Source organism: Hesperophylax consimilis, chromosome 5 (genome assembly GCF_061612785.1).
Source record: "Hesperophylax consimilis isolate HC1 chromosome 5, BYU_Hcon_1.0, whole genome shotgun sequence".
Classification (NCBI taxonomy): domain Eukaryota; kingdom Metazoa; phylum Arthropoda; class Insecta; order Trichoptera; family Limnephilidae; genus Hesperophylax; species Hesperophylax consimilis.
Window position 1 is genome coordinate 36765611 of NC_142840.1, and position 26661 is coordinate 36792271.

Sequence of the window (26661 nt, forward strand, 5' to 3'; positions counted from 1 at the left end):
ACATTCGAATGTCCAAAATGGGTAAAATTACCTGGGGGTCCTTCAGAGCTTTTATATCAAAAAGTCCTCATGAACCAGGTAAGGCTTGCCACTTTTCTTTGCCGTTTTCATGGCCATGGCGTATTGGGAAGGTAAGTATATCGGTCCGCTTCGGAGTGCTCTTCAATGGTTGAGTGAGCCGAATCCACCTTGTTTTGGGTGTGGCCCTTTACTAAATTTGTGAGTGATAGATTTTATGTCTTTTACTGTTGTAACAGCATATTTGTACATTGCCATCATAAAGTTATTTTTTGTTGTCCACAACAATTATCGTTGTAAAAGACAACGTCTATTGGAGAGTCAGCTTTGTCATTGAAATGTTGCAGTCATTTCAGCACACAGCTCCCAATCTCAATAACGCTTCTTTTTCCCTGTGTTGGTTCGCTCTTCCACGGGTTTTAGACTCGTATTCCTCACCGGAGTTTCGCATCTTTCAGTTTGCTAAAGTTTTTTTTATTAAATTTGCCTATTTTAATTTATTTTTTTAACCGGGAGAAATTTTACCCGGGTCAGACATTTTGGCATATATGCCGGTTTGTTTTAGTTGTGGCTGCTATAAACGCTTCAATAAGTCATACAATAAGTCATATCTGGGTAATAATAAAAATGTACTATTGTGAGATAATTCAGTTTTACTTACATGATGGACGCATTTCCCCCTTGAAAGTTTTGAAGCAACTGGCGTATTGCGGAATAGGTCTGTCTTCTGATAAAAAAAGTGGCGATTCCCGCGTAAATGCATACCGGCCCAACGCCATCTGACAGATTTTTATTCAACTATACGACATTCCAGTTCGACATAAAAATAGAAGGGAAAAAAAGAAATTTTTTGACACCAATAACTCAAAAGCTCCATTTTTGCACATATGCCGGTTTGATTTAACAGCGACGATATGTAAACGGTTGACCTTTGTCACATGAGAACGGCTCTTTGGGTTCTTGAGTTCAACAGCTCGGCTGTGGAAAGATTTGCCGACCTCTGTGTTTCCTCCCTCCTAGAAAAAGGGTCTCTTAAAGACCCTTGTTCACCCTCTCCTCAAAAAGACCCTCCACACAGCATCCCCAAAGATGACATAAGACCGGAGATAAATTATTTTACTCAGAGCCTCCTGTGTGGAGATAATGAAAAAAAACTTTGCTTAGTCTTAGCTAGGTACCGACATAATATTTTAAAGGCAGATAATTCATGATAATGTAAGTTATTTTTAAGTTTTGATAAGCGCCCTCGAGGTGATAATTTACGAAAATATGCGTCATAAAAAATGATTTTAATAAGTTGGTGGGAGGATTAACTGGGCCGGTTAGAAATGTAATGAGATGCACATTAATTAGTAAATCAGAAGATAACTGCCCACCCAAAGCAAACAATGGGTGAGATTTTCATTGGAAAATTACATAGTACTTTATATTTTCTCTGAATAAGGTTCTGACCATAAAAGGGGACGTTAACACTGGCAAAGGCATCACTTATCTTTTGGATTTCGAGAACTACAGTCTACACTCCATTCAAGGTAAGCTGATCTCATCAGACCCAAAGAAATATTTTAACTTTATAACCACACTTTCCATATACCATGGGATTGCAAGGATTCCATCATTAGGAATTAGGGGGAAATTTATTTCGTCGTCTCAGTTTTTTTGCAATGGAATACTTTTTAAAATTTATTAACTAGAAAAGTTTTTTTTTAAAGTTTTGATGCAATTTTTGAACTGTTATTCAAATAAAAAATACAGTGTATGCAGCAAAAATCCCACAAAGGCGGAGCCTGGGCGTGGATATTGCAGTAGTTATTATAAATTTTAACATTTCTATGGTTTAATAATAAATCATAGAATTAAGTTGTACATTTTCTACAAGATAAAATATACAAATTAAGTTACATAAAAAAAGGATGTTGGAAGAGAAAATTTGGTGACAAAAGTAAAGAGGAAGTTTTAAACTACATATACCACCTACCATGTTTTCGAAAGAAGAAATATTGTAATTATAAGAGTATATAAATATTACGCAATCGAATACTTAAACAAGGACATGAATGTTGCCAATTGCTTAAACACACCTACCTACCATAATAATGGTGAGTACCTAAATAATTTTCTTTATTAGGAACATGTGGGTAACACATTTATTTGAGATATTTATACGCAGATTGTTTGTAGTGTATTTTTATTTATTTTTTATTTGGTACAATATTTTTTACATTTCAAAGTTTTCCACTAATGTTGGCTTGCCCGTGCTGAGGCCTTGATTTTATAATATGAAAATATAATCTCATAATACATTTAAAGAGAAAATAATACATTTAAAATATAATCTTGTGTGTTTGTGAGTGATGTGTGTTTACATTGGTTTTGTGTTTTACGTGTAGGTTTTATTTTTATTTTATGCTATGAAATTTTGGTAATATTGTCTTTTTTGTTCTTTAATCCATTTTGTAATTTTGTGTGTGAATTTATTTTAATTTTCCTCAATTTTAATTTCAAGTTTAACACTGTTGAAAGCTTTTATAGCATGGTATTGGTAGTGTCTTTGTCCAAAGCTTGAATTTAAAATTAAATTTAAATTTAAACGAAGATTGTTTGTAGTGTATTTAAGGGGGGGCTAGGGTTATAATTTTTTTTGCATTTTTTTATTTTTTTTTTAAATAAATGCTATGTTAAGAATATTGTATTCAAATTTCAAGTTGATTGGAGCAAAATTGACGAAGTTACGAGTATTTTTATACCTGTCGGATTTTAATCCCTACCCGACCATACGTATAAGCCAAGCAGAGCAGGAAGATGAGAAACAAACTAAGGAAGGCAGGATTCGTCGTAGACAGGAGCAAAAAGGTGCTTTAGACATCATGGATGATAGCAACATCCTTTATGGACCTGGCATTGATGATTCAGTGTGAGGTAAGCCGATAAAAGTTGCTTATAAACGTTTAATACCAGATTTTTTAGTGTTCAAAACTTTATAGCGTTTTTCCCACAACTCACGTTTTCAAAGTCGGTGACCGTCATAACTTCAAAACTACTGCACCGATCCTTTTGAAATTTTGAAAACTATTTCTGTACATAATTTACGAGGTAACGCTGGAGAGTTTTTTTCAAATTTGTAAATAATTATTATTTTACAATAACAAATTAGCCGATTTTTTTCACTAAAAATAGCGTTTTTCACTTCAAAGTGTTCCAGAAAAGTGAAAAATTAAAATTTCGAAAAACCCTCCCAGCGTTACCTGGGAAAAACTATTATCTAACGAATGAACTTTGATTTTTTGATTTCAGATGACCCAGCACCGAGTTATGAGGGGCGCCGCCATTCTACTTTTTTTTAGACACGTCCGAATAATTGCTGCCATTGCCGTGTTTTTTAATATTTCTCCGTGAAAATTTTATACAACATTCTTAAAATGTCATACTTCACTGTCCTATTAGATTTAATAAAGAAATTTTAACTGTGTTGTCTTAAAAAATTCACAAAAAAATGCCTTTTTTCGTACGAATTAACCCTAGCCCCCCCTTAAACGTCGATTGTTTTAGTGTATTTAAACGAATATTGTTTGTGGTGTATTTAAACGCAGATTGTTTTTATTTTGTTTGTTGGAATAACTTAATGAGTAAAACCTATTGACTAATTACAACATATCAATGGTAAAACCTAAATTTGTGCTATATTTAATTATTGAAGACAATGTTAGGGATTCCTAGACGACAATTCGATACAGAATTTTATATGGTCTTCAATAATTAAATATATTGTTTGTGTTTCTTTATGAAAATCGCTAACTAAATTATTCTGCTTTATGGGGTGGGTAAAGGGGATGGGATTGTTTTTAGAAATCTCATAGATTCGTAGACAGTTATCTTCCTCTTGTTTTGAAGGTCAAGTAGTGTGGAAAATTTCGTCAATCTTAGAATAAAACTGTAGATTTGCATAAAAAACAAACCCACACACCTACGAGTACATACACTTTTCTTGTTAATAATTTTGTAGCTAGACCAGCTGAAGTCTCCGACGTTGACAGGACTTTCCGCAGATTTTTTAAATCAGATGTATACAGTAATTATCCTGTTATTTGAAGTGTCAAGTGTGCAAAATATCATCAAGAAGAATCCGAATTCCGTAGGTGGAGGGTGGCCTTTTGAAATCTCATGTAGATAGTGACCATTATTTTGTTTTGAAGGTCAGGTGTGCATAATTTCACCACGAAACTGGGTAAATGTATTTATTACCAACAATATGGCCACCAATAATACTAATTACTCATAAACAAGACTTCCAGTTTTAAGCTGTCCACATATTATAAATTATAACTACCTAATATTATGATTCCAGATGAACTTCCTGTGGCTTACTACTTTAGTGTGCTTGTCTGCCTGCGTTGTGCAGTCCCAAGCGATGCAGAAGGAGAAGCGGGGGCGCAGACTGTGCGGTAACCACCTAGCGGAAGCCTTGTCGTTGGTTTGCGATGGATCCTACAACGTCCAGTTCGGCAAGAGAGACGGCAATGAGCTTCAACAAGATGCTCATGACTTCGAACAACTACCATCTTCCTCCCTCTTGTGGCCGTTCCTCAACCCCCAGGCTGCCAATTCGCTGCTGCAGAGGGACGACTATCACCGCCGCTTCCGGCGCCAGACCCGCGGGGTGGTGGATGAGTGCTGCTACAAGAGCTGCGACTATTACACGCTCAGGAGTTACTGCGCCCCCAAGAAATCCAAAGTCTAATTCCACACCTTCAACCTTCAATAAATCATATTTTTCGTTCAATAAAACTTTGTTTAAAGCCTAGGTTAAATAGATTTACAAATTTAATACATGAGACTACCTAAAAAATATGAAATAAACATTATTTTATAACATATTTAAACCGTTGCATTAACTAACACCTAACTTTGGAATTTTTTTGTTAGTTTAATTTGATCATTTAAAAAAATCACCTTTACCCACCTACTATGTTAATATAATATAATAACATAACGAATACCACCAAAGTGAGACCCGTCTCATTTCTCTATACGATGCGGAAAATGGACACTTACACAAAATCTAAATCAAAGAAAATACCCGTTTTTATGAAGCCAACGTCAACTGGGAACGGGTGTTCCACTCGTGTCCGTCGAGTTTCGCGCACGTGCACTGGTGCACAGGGGATCAATGCGGCTAGCTCCTTAGTACAGGCTCCATTGTAATACCCGTAGAACAGATGCAGAATGCCCAGATTGCTTCTGTGTATTAGAGATGGCAAGCGGCCTGATAATTGCAAGTGGATCGATAATATAGGGACTCGAATATACCCTTAAATCAAATGATGTAGAAAAGGTGCAAAAAAGTTTATATGATACTTTGTACTAGGTACCATCTGTTGTATCCATCTGATATTCTCGCCGGAATGCTAGGACTAGATCGTCGAGACCAGGGTCTTCCAAACATAATTATTTCATTATTATTTTTTTGGTAAACTAATGTTTTTAAGACAAGATTTTTTATGCATAGCACAAAGAGTAACAATTATTTTACAAGCAATAATTACTCGCCTGAAACACTCATCCACATTGAAAAATCTCCTGATAAAAGATACATGACGCCAACGGGACTCGAACCCATCACTTTCTCATATAAAATAAAGTTGGTTGTTTTCAGGTGAAAAAAATGTAACAAGCAGTATTTGTTGAATGAAACACTAGTATATATTGAATAATTTCGCGGGTAAGAGATAAGCCGCCATAGCTCAGTGGTCAGAGCTGTCGACCGGAAATCGAAGGGACACGGGTTCGAGTCCCGTTGGCGTCATGTATCTTTTATCAGGAGATTTTTCCATGTGGATGAGTGTTTCAGGCGAATAATTATTGCTTGTAAAATAATTAATAATTATTTCACGCCTCCTTTCTAAAAAAAAATCTCCCCGTCCCCATTACACAGATAATTTTATGTTGAGATCAGGTTAGAAAAACTGTTCAATAACATTGATGTTATAATTATTGCTTATTAGTTACACAAACAAAACTACTTAGTAATGTAATACCTACTTAAATATATCGATGTGAAATTAATTCTAGTAGAATCGTGTCAGTTTTGTGCACCTATCAAAGAAAATTAACGTATTTTTATACATATGGTGTATAAAAATGTTTCTAAATTTTATTTTATATGAAAATCCACTTAAAGGCCGGGAATACACGTCCGATTTTTCATTTTGATTATATGAACAGACTATCGGATCGGACGAACCAAATTCACGTCCGATTCTCGTGTTTAGTTTTTTGTGGTCTCAGTCGTTTTCGATCCGTTTAGCGAAACACTACAATCGGCATAAATTGTAATCGGATGCTCAATGTCTTTATTTATTTACAAACTTTCTCCTGAACCAAGTCCATTATTTCCATTTTGTTGTACTCCTCTAAACTTTTCCTTACATTAAATTTACCACAGGCATAACTTCCCTTTTGAACTTTGATCATTATAGACCACAGAAATATGAATATTAATAGACGAGAAGTTAAGGGCGAGGGGTTAAATCAAGAGTTGCGGGACGCAGAGAAGAAAGCTGACTGTGATTCGTCAATAAATCAATCTGACAGTAAATAGGCATCTCGCATTATGATATCACCATTTAGTTCTTAAAAGTAAAATCTGCTTTTGAATGAATAGACATTTTTACATGGGAGCGCAAATTACTCTCAACGTTATGAACAAATTTTCACAAATTCAAAGTCAAAATTCGGCAAAAAAAAATTCTTCTATATTCAGAGTCGAATATTTTGTTTCCTTATTGAGTCAAGACACTTTTACAAATGTTCATAATTTACTTACCCCAGTAAACAGCGACAAGCACACTTGACAATGGCCACATTCGAACAATGATCTAGGGTTGTCACAACCGCTCTGTTCCTATTAATAATAAAATAATGTAATTAGCACTTTTAATTAAAATTAATTTACGCGAATTATTTCAAACATTATTTAATCACAATAATATGTAGCATTTACATTATTATTTGCTCCTTGTTTTTGTAGATACTCTCAGTATCGCCCCAACTACTTGAAATGGCTTTAGGCGTGTTCAGTGACCAGATTTACATAGCTAGGTACTTCTCACCACCACATAGCCAGGTGTGGGGTATTATTTGGGAGTATTTTGTCGATGAAGGTGCTTTTTATTTATTTTTTGTTTATAATATTTGCATAAACATTTTTTTAGGTACATTTAAGCATCATAATATGTCTGCAAAACATTAGTAAAACAGTATTATATACACCGACATAATAACAGTATTCTCAGACTATGCATAATATTATAAAAAAATATACGAGTTATACATATAAACATATACGGACAATGGAATAAATCAAAAGAAAAAGACAAAAGGGTTATAATTAAAGTATATTTGTGAGAACAGCATCCAATAAACAACTTACAGGGGTTTAAATAATGTACAAAAATTATAGCACAGTTTAAGAGAAAACAACATGTACAATAGTTATATTATCGATGCTAAATAAATAATAATAGCTGAATAAAAATGTATTTTAAAGATGAACCAACATAAAAAGAAGGTATTAATCTGTTGACTGTGATGACGCCCGTGATCGTGAGAAACATTACACGCCGAAAAATCATAGATATGAAGGTCTCCGTAGTCGAGGGGTAACGCTCTCAACTAGCAAGCGGGAGGTTTCGGGTTCGAAACCCAGCGTGCAAATAGATATGAAGGTCTCCGTAGTCGAGGGGTAACGCTCTCAACTAGCAAGCGGGAGGTTTCGGGTTCGAAACCCAGCGTGCAAATAATTTTTTTATTTGATTAATTTGAGTTATTTCACGATTTACTAATTAAAAATAATTTAAAGGATGTTTGCGGCACGTTCTAAAGTGGAAGATAATATATTCCAACGCCGTCAAAGAAGCTGCGTATATCAAATAAAAAATATTTTCTAAAGAAATATTTAGCGCAAGCGATTCTGGCCTTATTATTCATACAGTTCCTTTGTAAACACGGGTTAAAATTGCTTTAAAAAAATTCTTCGATTTTAGTTTGGAGGACTCCGGAGTCTCTAATACGATAAACGATAATTAAAACAGAACATACATTGTCTAGTGAGGCGGATAACTTACTAACATTAACTAAAAAAAATATAATTCAATAAACGCCCCGGTTGCCGGCAATTAAATTAATTAATATATATTTTTTCATATAGAATAGGTGCTGAAATTTCCAATTTTATGTCCGGGTTAAATCTTCCCCATAGGAAAAACTAAACCCTTTCACACACTTTTCCACAAATTATCATCTAGTCAATCAACATTATGCAAGTGCATTATATAAGCTAAATAAATACAAAACAATACTAGAACAACACGTCAACTCACGAGAGATCAAATGGGAAAATAATTCACCGACTCCAGATATTTTCATATCAGAGGGTTCGGCTTGGTAGAACTCTATTATTTGTTATTATTTCTAATACACCTATGTGTAAATGGTAAATTAATCTTTTACACAGATGACATGATTATTAAAAAAATGTTACCGGACAGCAAAGTGCCCATAACATTTTTTACTCCAAATGTGCTAAGGAATAGCTGGTTAAAGTTTGTCGGGTACGTGCCGATACACCCTGTATATATATAATTATTCTGCTATATATATATCATACTATTATATGTTTTATATTATTTAAAATATATAGTTAGCAACTTCTTGTATCAACCAAGAAAACTTTTCAAATTATTTATAAAGAGCAATAATTAAGTAAAAGTCAATACACTAGACAAAACAAGAATCGCATTTAATAAATCTGCCTATTTCTGACTGTCCTAAAACAGGTTAATCTCCTAGTTGGACAGCCAAAGATCACTGTAATATGTAATGTTTTTTTTTTTAATTAATAAATAAAATAAAAAATATATATTTTATCAAAGCGCAAAAGGCGAAGGCACATCCCTGATTCTTGTGCACACGGCTTTGTGTTTCGCGTCCATCGCGTGATAGTATATGTTTCTAAAACTGATACATATTATACGATGTGAATCAGCTTAAAACAAATTAAAATAATGCTTACCTATGGAATGTAATACGACAATTGGGTTTATTCTCTTTTTCACTTCTATTTTTACAAGTTTTCATAGCGCAAGCCACCATTTTGCCGTGTTATTTCGTAAAATGAACCGATGATGCCTCGACCATAGTTCGCACAAGAATGATGACGTCACGTTTTCCAAATTCACGGGAGGCCATACCCGAGCCCAGCCGGCTCCAATGGAACCGGTATGGGGAGTGGGGAATAATACGCTTTTAATCACTTAGGGCAGGTCTACTAATATTCATATTTTAATGTTATAGACTATTCAAGGTTGGTTATTCAAGGGAGTTGAATTAGAGCCCTCGATAACACGTTATTATAAGAAAATATATACCATTTCGGTCTCGGTGACGACTATAATACTCTTATATTATTATTATAGGATTTCAATAAATTATTTAAATTAGGTCAATGTATATTATAATTGTTACTATTGTTTGTGCAAAACCATTAACAAAGTGTATACCATTTCAGTCACGGTAAAGAACAAAATCATTTACAAAGCGTATACCATTTTGGTCACAGTTATGAACAAAATCAATTACAAAGTGTATACCATTTCAGTCAAGGTGTCAATTATAATATTTCTTCCTTATTATTTATAGTAGCTTTTTGTTAGTGTAAAATAATAATATTTAGCTAATTTATAGAGCGCCGTTTTCGTGAAAAATGACCTCAAGGGCGCTGTACAAATAACTATTTCAGTCACGGTGACGACCATAATAGAGAAGAAGACTATTGTAGAGTTGTTTTAAGTTTTACTTTTTTGGTATATTTACTAATATTATTATTCAATGTATAAAAAAGAAATTTTATTTATTAACAAATTCTGGGGCGCATATATCATAATAGTAGAATATGTAGCATTTGTTTGTGAACAATCTTTTACAAAGCCTACACCATTTTGGTCACGGTGACAGCTGCTGACGATTATAAAAGAGTAGTTTTAAGTTTTATTTTAGATACACATAACATTATTATTCAATTAATATTTTAAAAATACTGTTTGAAAATAGCCATTTTGTAATCATCTAATTATCGTAGCCAACTGATTAAATGATGGTGTAGAAGTTCCTGACCAAATTCATAGATCAAAATATTGAAAAAAATTTCCTTTAATTACCTTTTAAATTTTTCTTAGGGTATGCACAGCTTTTCAGCCTTTACAAGCTGTACGCCACTGCACACAGCAGAGGTATGGATTTAAATAAATCTTAGGGTATTTTATTTAGTCATCGGAATAAATTAATGAATGAATGAATGAATGAATGCAAATCTCGGCGGTGGAAATTTACTTACCTCGCGATATCCAATCGGCAGATAGACTTGATGTCGATGACAATGCATTCTACCAACTTTTGGTGGCAATCACGCATACACTCTCGGACATTTAATTTAATTTTATTTTATTAGGAACATTAACGGGTTTATAACATAACATGCATAGAGAGAGAAAAAAAATAAGTAAAAGAATTAGGTTACAACCCAATAACCAATGTTCACATCATGCAATAAAGACAAAGAAGGTTAAAAAGCAATAAACAAACAAAGAAAACAAAGAAAGGTTAAAAACAAAGAAATGTTAAAAACAAGGAAATACTAAGAGAAAATCTATATATATATATATATATATATACACGTATAAACACATACATACATATATATGCATACACATGCATATACACATATATTGTAGTGTTTAAAATATATGCATCATAGTACAAAAACGTTATTAAACCTTATTGTTTTTTAATGTTTTAGAAGACATTTAAAAATAGATGTAATCATGGTACAAAAACTTTGTTTTTTCCTTGTTGCTTTTTCCTTATTGTTTTTTCCTTTTTGATTTTTTCTAGTATGCATTTAGTAAAGGATAAATGAAAAATATCATAGTCTGAAAAGATGTTGTTGTATTTTGTGCATATTCTTCTGAGAATGGAATCAGATTGGAAAGTAGGTTGGTTACTAAATAACATAGTCATTGATTCATAATAAAATATTTAAGTAACTTAGAAAGAAACGTTTATTTAATTAATGATCGTCTAACATATGTATTTATCAATAGACAACGATACATGGATGATTTCAGGAAAACTTTCCATCACTGCAACCCTCTATACTTAAGGGTGAGCTTTAAAATATTCATAAAGTGCTCGTTCATAGATGGCACTAATTTAATTATTTTAGGAAAACACATTTTTTGCAAGTTATGCTTCAAAGTATTGAGATGAATTGATTGTTTGCTTCTGTACGATATATGAATACAAATAATTAGTTTTGTCTGTAAGTGATCGCAATTATTTCAAGAAAGACATACAAATACGATGTTGGATTTTATATATGGAGTCGTAAACAAACAATTCATCTTAATTCATATTTTATGTAAAAAGCTTACAAAAAGTGGTTTTTCCTAAAATAATTTAATGAGCGCCATTAATAATTTGATGTTTTCCCTTGATAGTTAGGTTTGCGGTTCATGTTGTAGATAAGTAATTATTTTTAGATGTGTGCCATGTTAATAGAGATTTAGTAATGGATGTTTGTGGAATCAGACTTTGGGTTTCTTGGGGGCGCAGTAACTTCTGAGCGTATAGTAGTCGCAGATATTGTGGCAGCACTCATCCACCACGCCTCGGGTCTGGCGCTGGAAGCGGCGGTGGGAGTCGTCCCTCTGCAGCAGCGAGTTGTCATCCTGGCGGGAGAGGAACAGCCACAAGAGGGGGGAATGTGGCAGCTGCTCTTGGTCATAAGCGTCTTCCTGGAGCTCGTTGTCATTCCTTTTGTCAAACTGCACGTTGTAAGACCCATCGCAGACCAGCGCCAGGGCGTCCGCCAGATACTTGCCACACAGTCTGCCACCCCGCTTCTCCTCCAAAATCTCTTGGGACTGCACAACGCAGGCAGACAAGCACACTAAAGTAGTAAGCCACAGGAAGTTCATCTGGAATAAAAAATAAACTTTCAGTTATTCAGATTAGACCCATCAGCAGAAGTGTCCCTTTCCAGGAAAATTAAAAAATTCCAAATTAGTGGATTTTTAAACCAGTAGATACATAACTGCATTTTTATAACTGACAAATTGATTTCTACAAATAATTAAGTGGAACCGGGATTCGAATATCTTCTTATAGGTTCGAATCTTGGATAAACAAATTCCAATGATCAACAAAATGTTTTGATTTGAAGGGATTCATTTGGATCAACTAACTTTGAATAAATAGTGTTTGGTGATCGAAGTCTTAAAGAGAAGTGATTTCTGTTGTTGGTCAGCATCCCTTTATATAGTTGGCGTCCCACTTTAAAGAAATTACAAATTTATGAAATTATTTTTGTAATGTCTAATCAGAATATATTATATTATGGAAGACAAAGGCGTACTACCGACAAGATATAAATAGATAAGTTTGTGGATTATAATTCCCAGACGAGAGGTCGACTGAAAATATTTCTAAATATAATCATAATTAATGCAGATTTATTAGGAAATAGCTATATGACGAGATTAACATGAAGTGAAGAACCCTTGGAATGCCAAGGATGTAAAATGCTAATCGCCCTCCGTACACCGGCTGACACTATTTTCGTAATAACTTACTTGTTTTTTGCAAAAATATGTTTTTGTAAATTGTACCGTCTTACCAGTTAATGTGTTTATAATTTCATATTATAAAAGATTTATTATCTGTCCTATGTGGCTTTCCCAGGACAGCTATTTATGTTCAGAGAAATGTTCTTGGGTTCTATTATTTACAGCTAAATATTCTTAATAATAAAAATAATTATATAAGGATTTCCTTGCAAATAAATACAGCAGGTATTATGACTTTTAAAGTTTAACTTTTGATGTGAAATTTTACGTCGCACTAATTAAACACAATTGAAAGCGACAAAACGACAAGCTAGAATAATATAATTATACGTAATTTCCTTGAAAAGCAAATAAAATATATTTTACTATGCTAAGAGCATTTTTTAAGATTCAAAATATCATAAAATTTGTGCAAGTGCGGTCAGCTACTAGGAATCCCACGATGGATTTTTTTTAAATTCTTTAAATATTCCCATGAATGGGTGCAATCATCCTGTACAAAACTTGCCGTTTACGAGCAAAGCCTCAAACCCCTGTGCTTGTGTATGATCTACGTCCAGCAGTGATGAATTACCGACACGTTCTAATACTTCCACACTTTCAGGTCCCCTGCTGTCTTTCACTTAGAATACTGCACCAATAAACTTTTTAAATAAAGCTCAAACCATCGACATCCAAATTGATAGACTTGCCCTAACATGAAAACTGGGTATCGTTTCGAAGAGCTGAAGGCAAACCACGTGACCATACTTTTGGCACCTAGAGGGTTGGAGAATGCTTTGAATAAACTATGACATTGATAATAATAGGATGTGCAGAAAAGTAAAGATTGCCAAAGGCAAAGGCTTAGAGCGCTGTCCATTGGGGGACTTTTCTGCGCAGGATCTGAATGTTCGTTCTTAAAAGAACTGCCTGGAGTAGAAAATATTACATTTTGGAAACAAGTCCGAACTTTTGTTTACCCGATTTAGTATGTTTAGTTAAGTTTTTACGCAGCCAGCAATTTGCGTTCCATTGCAAAAAGGACTAGTAATTCGTAAGCAGATTTTATTTTCGAGGACCGAATGGTATTATTACAATGCGAGTTGCATGTATTCTGCAGATTCATTTATTGAGAAATCACCGAAAGTAGAACAGTCACGCCGCCTCCCGCGCTTCTCGCACTTGGTTTGTTCCGCTTTCCCTGATTGGCTCATCTATCAATTTGAATGTGAGAAATTATATACAAATTTCGAGCTTAGTAAAATTTTGCATACTCATCGCCATATCTTTTGCTTTAGCGTTCTGGTGGTCAAATCAAAACTAGAGCAAGGCTTAACATATTATAAAAAAAGGTCCTAAACAAGAGCACTTGTACACATTATATTTAATTTTTAAACCAATACAACTACATTTTTATATAGCCTTACCATAATCAGATCTGCAACGCAACTATTTTTTAAAAATGATATTGTTTGACATGGACACCATCCAACCGTGTTCTGACAATTATTCTGTCAGATTTTCAATGACGATACTGTGTTTTTCGTTACCGCGGCAGTATTGTTTTCCGAATGTATTGTGTTTGTTTTGTTCAATTCATTGCTAAAATGTTCAGGAGTACCTAGGTGTTTTATAGGTGCGATTCTCTCAAGTCAATTCTATTGTTTCTCATTTCGCGTTATATTCTTTATGAGGTAAATTATTTTCCTAAGGGCCTCCTGTGTGCGAATTAATGAAACATAGACTTCGCTTAATCTTAGCTAGATACCTACATTATATTTTAAAGGCAGATAATTCATGATATTGGAAGTTATTTTTGTGTTTTGATAAGCGCCCTTGAGGTGACAAAAATAGCGTTATAAAAATGATTTGAATAAGTTGGTGGGTGGATTAACTGGGCCGGTTAGAAATGTAATGAGGTGCACAGTAATTAGTAAATCAAAAGATTACTGCCCACACAAAGCAAACGATGGGTGAGATTTTCATTGGAAAATTACATGGTCCTTTATATTTTCTCTGAATGAGGTTCTGACCATAAAAGGGGACGTTAACACTAGCAAAGGCATCACTTATCTTTTGGATTTCAAGCACTATAGGCTACACTCCATTCAAGGTAAGCTGATCCCATCAGACCCAAAGAAATATTTTAACTTTATACCCACACTTTCCATATACTATGGGATTGAAAGGATTACAAATTGAGTTACAATAAAAAAGGAAGTCGGAAAAGAAAAGGTGCTATCAAATTAAAAGTGGAAGTTTTAAACCAAATATCAACATTTTTTTTGGAATGAAGATGAAGTATACTAATTATAAAAGTATTTAAATATTGTGCAATCGACAAAACCAAGGGCTTGGATGTTGTACATTGCACAAAAACTCCTACCTACTTACCGTAATAATTGTTTGTACCTGAACAATTCTCTTTATTAGGAACTTATTGTGAACATTTATTTAAACGCTGATTGTTTATTACGTATATACGTATTTTGTTTTACGTAAATATTTTGTTTGTGATTCTTAATGACAGTGGTTAACTAAATGAAGTCCCGGTAATGCCCGGACTTTCCGAGGATTTTCGAAATTAGATATAGACAGTAATTATCCTCTTATTTTGTATGTCAAGTGTGCAAAATATCATCAAGAAGAATCAGAATTCTGTAGGTGTGGGAAAATCAGATGGGGGTGGTCTTTTGAAATCTCATGTAGATAGTGACCTTTATCTTGTTTTGGAGGTCACGTGTGCTGAATTTAACCAAACTCTTGATTTACAAATATAATATATCGGCTAACAATAATACTAATTACATAAACAAGACTTCAAGTTTTAGAATTTGTACATTGTAACTATACAATATTATCATTCCAGATTAACTTCCTGTGGATTACTACTTTAGTGTGCTTGTCTGCCTGCGTGGTGCAGTCCCAAGAGATGCAGAAGGAGAAGCGGGGGCGCAGACATTGCGGTAACCACCTGGCGGAAGCCCTGTCGCTGGTCTGCGATGGGTCCTACAACGTCCAGTTCGGCAAGAGAGACGGCAATGAACTTCAACAAGATGCTAATGACTTCGAACAGCTACCATCTTCCTCCCTTTTGTGGCCGTTCCTCTCCCGCCAGGCTGCCAATTCCCTGCTGCAGAGGGACGACTATCCCCGCCGCTTCCGGCGCCAGACCCACGGCGTGGTGGACGAGTGCTGTTACAAGAGCTGCGACTATTACACGCTCAGGAGTTACTGCGCCCCCAAGAAACCCAAAGTCTGATTCCAGACCCTCAACCTATAAATGAATCTAATTTTACATTAAATAAAACTGTTTCTAAAGCCTAGATTAAATAGTTTTACAAATCTAATATAAGAAACTACATAAGAAGTATGAAATAAACTTTATTTTAAAATCTATTTAAACCTTTACATTACCTAACCACATACCCAACCTAACCAATTTTTTGTTTCACTTTGATAACAATGTGAACATTCTTTATTACAAATATGATTTAAGATTTTCACGGCCAAAAGTATTTTTGTTATTTGTTTTTGGGGTGTTATGTGGTGTTGCGGTCCTTCTTTAGCCAACGTTTCGGACAACGTTACAGTGTCCATCATCATTGTCCATTGTCATTCCGGATGTGACAAGGTCTATGTATGCCAGGCAGAGCGGACTATTTCCAAAAGGATTTCAGAACACTTTCGAGCATGTAAACTCGGCCATCCTGTCAAATCGGCAATCGCCGAGCATTTAATTGAAACCGGCAATAACTTTGGATTTGTTCCTGAAGTCCTGGGACTAGACCGAAAACTCACAGAGCTCGTCTAATTACCGAAGCTATCGAAATTCACAAAAATCACATTAATATTAATAGAGACGACGGAGCTAAGCTCAATAGTTCATGGTGTCCGGTAATTGACGGCCACACCAAAGCTAAACGCAGAAAACCATTTTAATTTTTTCTGTAAAACCAGCTAGTAGAGTAGTGAGCTGGCATTTCACCACTATCAATTACACATCTGCCCTGATGATGGACACTGTAACGTTGTCCGAAACGTTGGCTAAAGGAGGAGAACACCCCAAAAACAAATAACATAAAAATACTTTATTAGTGTTCTAAAAAAAAAACTTTTTCATATCAAACTTAAATTTGTATATGTGGCTAAAATACCCAACAAATAGCAAATATCTAGTACGGGTCTGAACTATTTATTTTATTCGTGGATTAAATTACGAAATAAAGGCCATTAAATAATTAAATTTTGCATAATTTTAGAGTGAACTTTTTCGTGAGTTTAATATAATGAAAAATAAAAAAATATATTGTAATAAAACGCATTTATTTTGGCAAGAATTAGAATTTTTACACGATTGTTTTTTTTCCAGTGTGAATTGGTCGTTTATTATTGTGCACATTAAAATGCTTTTAATTTTTTTATTTTTTATTTCGTTATATTTGCACAATAGAGGAAAATTATTTTTTTAAATAACTATCATTAACTTGCAAATAATTGCCAAAGCTGCCTTAAAATATCCGTACTAGATATATGCTATTACTTTTGTTTAAAAAATATCTATTTAGTTTGGTTGGGTATTTGATCGGTTCCATGCTGTCTCAACACAGTGACTATTCAACACACCTTTAAAAAGTGATATAAAGTCATTAAAAATTATGAAAAAAATAAAAAAAATAATGTAACCTAACCTAACCTACTTAACCCAGTTAATAAAGTTTTTTTTCATCACTTTCCATGACTTTATATAACTTTTTAAAGATGTGATGAATTATCATTTTGATGATTTATCTGGTCACCATTTAATCAAAATTAAAGTTTTGTATAAAAAAGTCCATGCACCCGTTCTTCTTAAATTATATTCAGAAATTTTGATTTTAATTTATGCGATAGATGCTTATTTTATTATGTCATAAAACAAAATAAGCATCTTTTGTTATATCATAAAGCAAAATAAGCACCTATTGTAGAAATAATAATATATTTACAATATCAAACCTTTGACATAACAAAATAAGTATCTATCGCAGAAATAAAAATATGATTACAATCATAGACTAATATAATATCAAATCTTCGACATGTAAAAATAAGATTACACTATCAAATCTTTGACATAGGATATAGGGACTAACTACCATATGTATTCCTCTATGCCCAGAATACTAATGGCGGGAAACAATTATACCAAGTCAGTGGACATCTTCAATTTATCTACAAATATAAAATGTTGTTGCAATTCAGTTATGTACAATAAATTATGTATACTTCTTAATATTCATATGAAAAAGCCCCGAAGAAGGGCGTTAATTAATTAATTTAAAATAATAAAAAGTGATTTTTTTCATGTAACAACGCACAAGAGTCCCAAATGCTCCTAACCCTCTGGAGCCAGCGATACTACGTTGTGTAAATAATGGAAGGCCGGTAGGGGGAGGAGTGGGGAAAATAAATGTGGGGAAGTACATGGGTATCCAAATCTGATCACCAAACGGTGGTCATGGTGGTTTAACACCAGGGCGATACTGAGAGTATCTTCCACTCTGGAACTTGCCGCAAATATACCTACGAGGTCGTAATCATAATGAAGAAAGATGACACGAGCAAAATGCAAAGCATACATTTGGTATAATGAAGACCACCAAGGTGAGACCCGTCGGGTGCTAATTTTCCCTATTTTTTTATACGGTGTGTGTTCAATTTTGCAGGCTACCGACATCTGTAGTCTAGAAATTTGAAGTTACTACGTTTAACCAAAATGGTGTGAGTCCTTGCTTAGAAAATAGTGTCAATTTGGTCGGTATAGCAGGTTTCATTTTTACTCCTAGACATCACAATGACAAGTGTTTTATTTACATGTAGTGGGTTTTGAAGTCTTTAAAAAGGCTCGCATTATGTGTTTTTGGGTTCTTTTCTCAACAATAACTCGATAATAAACAAGCTCATAAGTCAGAGCGATCGTAGCAGTGTTATTCGCACAGTTTCTTTATAAATATTGTACCTGTTTCAATAGTTTGAAATAAATGTAAAGTGGTATCAAGAAAACCAGTTTTTATTCAAAAAGGATCATCCCCAATTTTTAACATTTGATCCTTCAACCGGATTACGATCAGGAGATTGTATAAAAAAAAACAAAGAACCAGCAGCCAAAAGGATACAAAATTGATTGAAACTGGAAATCATTAAGGAAAGTGGACCACATCGCAAATCTGAGATAAGTATTCAGTGCTTTCCTTCCTATCATCCATTTTATGTTTATTCAGGTCTCATGTAATTTAAACGAGATTAATCTTAAATAGAGTCAATATTATAAATAAAATCACTACCCACTTGAAAATAAGAATATAATATTATTGAATAGTGTTCTCAAATAGTATTGTCAAGATTGTCGTGGTATTCTTTCAAACGGGTGTTTGCTAAAATAAAATAATTGTCAACCGATATTAACAAAATATAATTAAAAATGGAAAATATGAAGTCATTAATAAACAAACGCGGCGTAATCAAAGGAAAACTAACCCGATTCGCGGATTCCTTAAATGCATTGTCGGTAAATGAAATTAAATTAAGATATGAGCGGGTGAAATCATTGTTAGATGAATTCGAAGCAGTTCAACAGAAAATTGAAATGTTACCGGATTCAGACGAAATTGAAAATTATAGTCAACGAGAAGCTTTCGAAAACCAATATTTCTCAGTTTTGGCAACGGCCAAAGGTGCGATCGAATCCGTCGATCAAAGTAAGGTGGAAATTAAACTACCCAACCTCCAATTACGGGAATTTCATGGCGATCAGAAAAATTGGGTTAATTTCGTCGAAACCTTCAAGACTTTAGTCCATAACAATAGAAATTTAAGCAACGTACAAAAATTCTTTTATTTGCAATCAACTTTAAAGGGAAACGCATTAAAGATAATTGCTAATCTAGAAATTTCTGAATTAAATTACATTTCCGCTTGGGAATTATTAAATGAACGTTATGCAAATTTAAGAACTACCGTTCATAAACACATCCAAGCTCTATTTTCATTAAAAGACATGAAACAAGAAGAGCCTGTAGCATTGAGGTATCTAATTGATGAAACAAACGTTAGTTTAAAGGCATTACAAAATATCGGGGTCAAGGTAGATCAATGGGATCCATTGGTTATTTATATAATATCAAATAAATTAGACACAGCTACCCGAAAAAATTGGGAACAATATATATTACAAGACGAATTACCGACGTTAAAGGAATTCTTAAAATGTTTATCTGCTAGAGCCCAAGTATTGGAACTGATGAACGCTTCTGAGAAAAAATTTTCTAGCTTACATAAAACACAACTAGGCAACAATAATTGCAAAAAAGATTCATCAGTATTTTTAGCGGTAAAGGCTAACAACTGCATTTATTGTAACGAGAAAGGTCACCATATTTATTATTGTAAAAAATTTCTGAAATTAAAATTACATGAGAGGATTGATGCTACGAAATCAATCCAAGCTTGTTTTAAATGTTTAAAGGTGGGTCACCAGGCACAGAGTTGCAAGGCAACCTTTTCTTGCAGGCGTTGTGGCAAAGATAATCACAACACCTTACTACACAATGAGGTACCTCTGCGGGAGGCCTCCAATATGGATGCTGATAACGAGGTTTCAGTATCGAATTTTTCTGCATCGGATAAAGCAGAAAAAATAATATTATTGTCAACTGCCAACATAGGAGTTGTGGGTAGTAACAATAAAATTTTTAAAGCCCGCATTCTGATTGATTCAGGGGCCCAATCAAATTTTATGAGAGCAGAATTTGCTAATAAATTAAATTTACCATGTGAATTGATAAACAAACCCGTTTCTGGGATCCATAATAACATCACTCACATAAAAAAGAGAATTTCAGTGGAGATGAATTCGCTTCATACTGATTATAAAAGTGAAATATCATGTCTGATTTTACAGGAGATTACAACAAATTTACCACAAGTGACAATGGCGAAAAAAGACTTCAAGTTACCACGAGGATTGGAGCTAGCTGACCCGAACTTCAATATAGCTGCACCCATCGACATCCTGTTGGGCGCGGAGAGCTTTTGGGAAATCCTAACCAACGATAGATTGAAACTTGAATCGGGACCAACACTTCAACGTACGCAACTGGGATGGATCATATCAGGACCAATCCACATGTACCCAAAGCAAAGGCCTGTATCAGATTGTTGTAATTTATCTATAAATAAAATAAGTCACCAAATAGAAAAATTTTGGAAATTGGAGGAGATTAATCCCACTAAGATTCTAAATCATGAAGAAAAGGCTTGTGAAGCCAGTTTTGCTAGTACTCATACTAGACAAGACGACGGTAGATACGTAGTAAGTTTACCGCGTCGAGCATGCATTGATCAGCTGGGAAGTTCATTGCTCACTGCTGAAAAAAGATTTAAAAATATAGAAAGAAAATTTGTGTCAAATCCCGAATTGAAGACACAATATATACAATTCATGCGTGAATATGAGGAATTAGGTCATATGGAGGTGTGTGACCAGTCAAAGGGGGATCGTGAATCCTATTTTTTACCTCATCACGCTGTAATAAAAGAATCAAGCACTACTACTAAAGTGAGGGTCGTTTTTGACGGCTCCGCCAAAACTTCAAATGGAATTTCTCTCAATGACGCCTTGATGACAGGACCTGTTATACAAAAGGACTTATACACCCAACTATTGCATTTCAGGAAACATCAAGTAGTACTGACGGCTGACATCGAGAAGATGTACCGCCAGATTAATGTGTGTGAAGCGGACCGTGACCTGCAGAAGATAGTGTGGCGCGAGTCGCCGCAGGAGGTGCTCAAGCATTACCGTCTGAAGACAGTCACATATGGTCTGGGGCCTTCCTCTTTCTTAGCCACTAGAAGTCTACGGCAAATTGGTATGGATAACAATATAAATTTTCCTAGAGCTAGTCAGGTCATAGAAAATGACTTCTATATGGATGACTTGTTAACCGGAGGAGATGACATGGAATCCTGTAGAGAGTTAAAAGAGCAATTAATCAACATCTTTTTGTCTGCGGGGATGACCTTGAGGAAATGGAGGTCCAATGTCTTGGAGTTGTCAGCCGAGTCGGGCCAAGCTAAGATTGCCGAATCAGGCAATTCTGAAAAAATTATTACTGACAATCCAAAGACTGAGAAAATATTAGGATTAATATGGAATAATGAATCTGATTATTTTTCTTATGTAATAATGAAACCATCAAGTCGAACCGAGAGTAAAAGACAGATATTATCTTGCATCGCATCAACCTTCGATCCATTAGGTCTTCTAGGACCGATTATAGTTGTAGCCAAATTGATAATGCAGAAGTTATGGCAGTCTAAAGCAGCGTGGGATGATCCATTGCCTAATGAAATATTAGCACCCTGGAGGTCCTACCTTCAAGAATTAATTCAACTAAATGTGTTGAAAATACCAAGAAAAATTATTTGCAGGCAATCTACATATCTACAACTACACGGTTTTTGCGACTCATCTGAGAAAGCTTACGGAGCCTGCGTTTACATGGTGTCGGTGGACCATGTCGGTAAGCGGCATTCACATTTAATAACGTCCAAATCAAGAGTGGCGCCATTGAAGTGTATTTCCCTGCCCAAGTTGGAGCTTTGTAGTGCTGTGCTACTGGCTAAATTAATTAAAAACGTAAAACAAGCGTTAAATATAGTGGAGATCGACACACATTATTGGTGTGACTCCATGATAACGTTGTGCTGGCTGAAAGGTCAACCTACGAGATGGGCTACTTTCGTTGCAAACCGAGTAGCCGAAATACAAGAACTTAGTGATCCAGATCTATGGAGACATGTATCATCAGCCGACAATGCAGCAGATATACTTTCAAGAGGAACCACTACAGATAAATTGATAAATTCTGCAATATGGTGGAATGGACCAAGTTGGTTGACCGAGGGAGTCAACGCTTGGCCTATATCAAATATTTCGTGTTCAAACCCTCCTGAACTCAAAGGCAAAAATATTCTATTATCCACAGATATTCAAGAATGGGAGATATTTGAAAAATTCTCATCATTTATTAAATTGAAAAGAGTTACTGCGTATGTATTGCGATTTGTCAATAACTGCAGAAGTGTTAAGGGTAAAATTTCAGACAATTTAAGTGTGGCTGAATTGGAATCAGGCTTGAAATGTCTATTAAGATCAGCTCAAATACACGCCTTTCAAAAGGAATTGAAAGAATTAAAAAACCATGGCATCGTCAACAAGAAAAGTAATTTAAAATCTCTTAATCCCTTCTTACATGATGGTCTAATATATGTAGGCGGTAGGTTGAATTTGGCTACACATTTATCTTACCAACAAAAACACCCAGTTATCTTGCCGGCTAAACATAAGCTAACTGAATTGATAATACGTCACTACCATTATGTAAACCTACACGCAGGACCTCAAGCTTTGTTAGCTGAAATACGATTAAAATTTTGGCCCATCTTTGGTAAAAATACTATTAAAAAGATATTACATAAATGTGTTGTATGTTTTAGATGTCGTCCCCGAACCGGTCATCAAATCATGGGAAATTTGCCACCCGAAAGAATTACGCCGAGTCGTCCTTTCGCTATCACCGGAATAGATTACGCCGGACCAATTCTAATTAAAAGTGGGACGCTGAGGAAGGCTTCCCTCGCAAAATCGTATTTATGTATCTTTATTTGCTTCTCAACCAAGGCTGTTCACTTGGAATTAGTTTCGGATTTATCTAGCAATGCTTTTTTGAACAGTTTAAAAAGGTTTATATCCCGTAGGGGACAACCTGAAAAGATCTTTTCCGACAATGCTAGTAATTTTAAAGGAGCTAGCAGCAGACTCAAAGAGCTGTACACCAGCTTGAGGGAAAACAACGACAATATTCAAAATTATTTAGTGAACAGAGGTATTGAGTGGAAGTTCATAACCCCTCGAGCCCCTAATCAGGGAGGTTTGTGGGAAGCAGCAGTAAAATCAGCAAAATTCCATTTATATAGAATCACTAACAATTCTTCATTAACATTTGAACTCTTATATACCTTAATTTGTCAGATTGAGGCCTGTTTGAACTCCCGTCCATTAACTTCCTTATCCGACGACATCCATGATTACCAACCTCTTACCCCAAACCATTTCCTTATAGGCACTGAATCCTGTATCATTCCTGAGAGAGACGTCCGGGCGATACCGGACAACAGACTAACTCAATATCAGAGGATCAGTTCGCTAATTCAATCTTTTTGGTCTAGATGGAAGCAAGATTACCTGATGGAACTACAAAAGAGAACTAAATGGCAGACCAGCACTCAACGGGCACTGCAAAAAGACGATCTGGTGATTTTAAAGGAAGATCATTTACCTCCACCTTTATGGAAAATGGCCCGAATTCTGCATACACACCCTGGAGCGGATGGAGTAGTACGAGTTGTTACCCTAAAAACACCTCAAGGAGTCTTTGTGAGGCCCATCACAAAGATATGTCTGATGCCCCTGGATTCAGACACTAAACCTGTAATTGACGTCCCGGACCTTACCAAGGATTGATTATGTACATTACACTATGATGCTTATCTTCTCGACTCCACCTTGGATGGATCAAGCAGAAGACCTGAGAAGAAAGAAAAAAAAAAAAAGAACAATAATTGTGTTATGTTCAGTGTAAACTATATTATTTGTGTTATTGAACTATTTAAATATGTAAAAATTAGTATGCAGACGTGTGTAATTTAGTCATTTTTGAATTTTTTTTGGTTATTTAATAGGATTAATAATTTTCTAGTTATCTTTAGTTTATTAATAGAGTAATTCAACAGCATTTATACAGTTAAATTTATAAGTTTACCAGCAGGGCATAAAAAAAAGGGGGTTTTATTTTGTTAATTTCTGCTATTTTGAATTATTTTGTTAGTATTTTTGTGGTATATTTAGATTAAGAATTTTTAGTTTATTCTGTTTGGTTTATAGTTTATTTTTAAATAGATTATCATTCAAAAATTTAGTGCAATTTTTGAATCCCGCCCCCTGGCAATATGTTCAATTTTGCAGGCTACCGACATCTGTAGTCTAGAAATTTGAAGTTACTACGTTTAACCAAAATGGTGTGAGTCCTTGCTTAGAAAATAGTGTCAATTTGGTCGGTATAGCAGGTTTCATTTTTACTCCTAGACATCACAATGACAAGTGTTTTATTTACATGTAGTGGGTTTTGAAGTCTTTAAAAAGGCTCGCATTATGTGTTTTTGGGTTCTTTTCTCAACAATAACTCGATAATAAACAAGCTCATAAGTCAGAGCGATCGTAGCAGTGTTATTCGCACAGTTTCTTTATAAATATTGTACCTGTTTCAATAGTTTGAAATAAATGTAAAGTGGTATCAAGAAAACCAGTTTTTATTCAAAAAGGATCATCCCCAATTTTTAACAGTGTGGACATATGGATACTTATACAAAAACTAATAGAAGAAACGACCCGTTCTCGTGAAGCCAACTTCAACTGTGAACCGGTGCTACGCTCGTGTCCGTCGAGTTTCGCGCACGTGCACTGGTGCACCGGGGATCAACGCTACTAGCACTGTGATTTAGAGGTGGCAATCGGTCTGTTAAAAACGGATTGTCTCTCTCCTTTGCAAAGAATCAAGCAGGTTTATTTTGAGGCTACAGACGTATATTTATTCTTTATTTTTTGCGTGGGTTCTTTTTTATAAGGCGAGGTACGATTCCAAATTATGTTTCTGAAAAATACAGCGTGTTAAGGGACATACTTTAATCAGTGATTCCTGACCGAAGATATTATCTTTGTTCCTGACATTATTTGGAGTAAGAAATGTAAAAGAAATTTTGGTGTCCAACGAGTTTTTGTCAAGAATTTTTCAACTGACTGTTATGTTGGTGCAATGCGAAGTAATGAAAAATCATGTGTTTTTGGTTTGAAAAATTGATCTTGTTGAAAATTGAAATTGATGAACTTATAAATAGTCGAGCATTTTTTGAAAAGTCTTTTTATAAGCTCAGAAAAAAAAAGTATCAGGCTATGAAAAATAATTGAATTTTAGGAAATTAATGTGGCAAATTTAGTCAAAATGATCGAAAAACATTTTAATATTTGTGCCTGAACTTCACAAAATAAAATAATACCTGCAATTTCACGTTGTTATTTTTAATGAAATAAAACGGGTAGCATTCAACAAATTTTGATTTGCAGATTTAACCTTACCGCGGCGTCTGCATAACGACATGTTATAAAAGGCGTTTTATATCAGTTAACGCCCCGCTCCAGTGGCAAACGGACTCTGTGACGCTTATTGACCTCCAACTGACCTCCAACTCTTCCAACGCTCTAATTAAAACTACCCATAAATAAACCTGAAACTGACCGAATTCGGTCTACGCATAAATAAACCACCCAGGTCTACGCGTTCAAATAGTGGAACAAGTTTCGACGACATATTAGTACGCACTAGCGCCTCTATTTGCAGCTCTATGCAATGTAGGTCTTTTTGTTTTTGTAAGTTAACATATTATTTGTATTTTTGTTGGATGTATTTCTTACGTAAGCGTATCTAAAATTTATTATTTATACTTTCTTCTTAACCGATGTATACCTTATATTGAGGATTCCATGTTGTGGAAGCATATTCCAATTTTAATACATCTTGATACATATTGGACAGAATAAAATATAATATTGAGTTGTAAGTGGTAAGCATCAACTTCTGAAGCCTGTAGCAGATGTTATTTCACTTGAAATTCAATGAAGATCTGTAATTAAATATTTTGATATTGATGTCAAATTATTACCGGAAATTATGTTTGTGCTGTTGAAGGGTAGGTCTCCAGGGCCAACTCTGTGCAGGCCCAGTTAGATCTGTCGAGACTGATAATATTTCAAACAGCAGCCTTGTGGTTTTTACCAGCGCCAAGCGCTGTTCGATTTAGGGCCGGCCCTGCAGATTTAGGT

General features: G+C 34.7%; 4 protein-coding genes across 8 annotated transcripts; 3 read left to right on the plus strand and 1 right to left on the minus strand.

Moving 5' to 3' along the window:
• The first annotated feature begins 69 nt into the window (after window positions 1–69).
• LOC149423879 (bombyxin F-1-like) lies at window positions 70–4756 on the plus strand. The gene is made up of 2 exons (XM_089631913.1): window positions 70–78; window positions 4364–4756. Exons 1-2 carry the CDS (start codon window positions 70–72, stop codon window positions 4754–4756), a joined length of 402 nt encoding a protein of 133 aa, XP_089488039.1.
• A 6901-nt stretch (window positions 4757–11657) lies between these two features.
• Window positions 11658–12050, minus strand: LOC149423880 (bombyxin F-1-like). Its single transcript, XM_089631914.1, has one exon. It carries the CDS (start codon window positions 12048–12050, stop codon window positions 11658–11660), a length of 393 nt encoding a protein of 130 aa, XP_089488040.1.
• Window positions 12051–13396: 1346 nt separating this feature from the next.
• On the plus strand, window positions 13397–15942 carry LOC149423881 (bombyxin F-1-like). The gene is made up of 2 exons (XM_089631915.1): window positions 13397–13429; window positions 15550–15942. The coding sequence occupies exons 1-2, from the start codon at window positions 13397–13399 to the stop codon at window positions 15940–15942; spliced, it is 426 nt and encodes a 141-aa protein (XP_089488041.1).
• Window positions 15943–20272: 4330 nt separating this feature from the next.
• Window positions 20273–25044, plus strand: LOC149423882 (uncharacterized). Of its 5 annotated transcripts, none has more exons than XM_089631845.1 (2): window positions 20273–21592; window positions 23223–25044. In XM_089631845.1, the coding sequence occupies exons 1-2, from the start codon at window positions 20299–20301 to the stop codon at window positions 23309–23311; spliced, it is 1383 nt and encodes a 460-aa protein (XP_089487971.1). In that variant the 5' UTR covers window positions 20273–20298; the 3' UTR covers window positions 23312–25044. The 5 variants fall into 5 exon arrangements, 2 of the variants coding, with proteins under 2 accessions (XP_089487971.1, XP_089487972.1); XM_089631846.1 differs by having other exon boundaries at window positions 20276–21592; window positions 23955–25044; XR_016302209.1 differs by having other exon boundaries at window positions 20796–23380; window positions 23955–25044.
• Window positions 25045–26661: the final 1617 nt, after the last annotated feature.

Coding starts and splice junctions, on each gene's coding strand:
- LOC149423880 (XM_089631914.1), bottom strand. CDS start 12,050: ATGAACTTCCTGTGGCTTACTACTTTAGTGTGCTTGTCTGCCTGCGTT.
- LOC149423881 (XM_089631915.1), top strand. CDS start 13,397: ATGAAAACTGGGTATCGTTTCGAAGAGCTGAAG. Junction 13,430..15,549: donor ATCGTTTCGAAGAGCTGAAG/GCAAACCACGTG, acceptor TTATCATTCCAG/ATTAACTTCCTGTGGATTAC.
- LOC149423882 (XM_089631845.1), top strand. CDS start 20,299: ATGGATGCTGATAACGAGGTTTCAGTATCGAATTTTTCTGCATCGGAT. Junction 21,593..23,222: donor TAGAAGTCTACGGCAAATTG/GTATGGATAACA, acceptor TGTATGTTTTAG/ATGTCGTCCCCGAACCGGTC.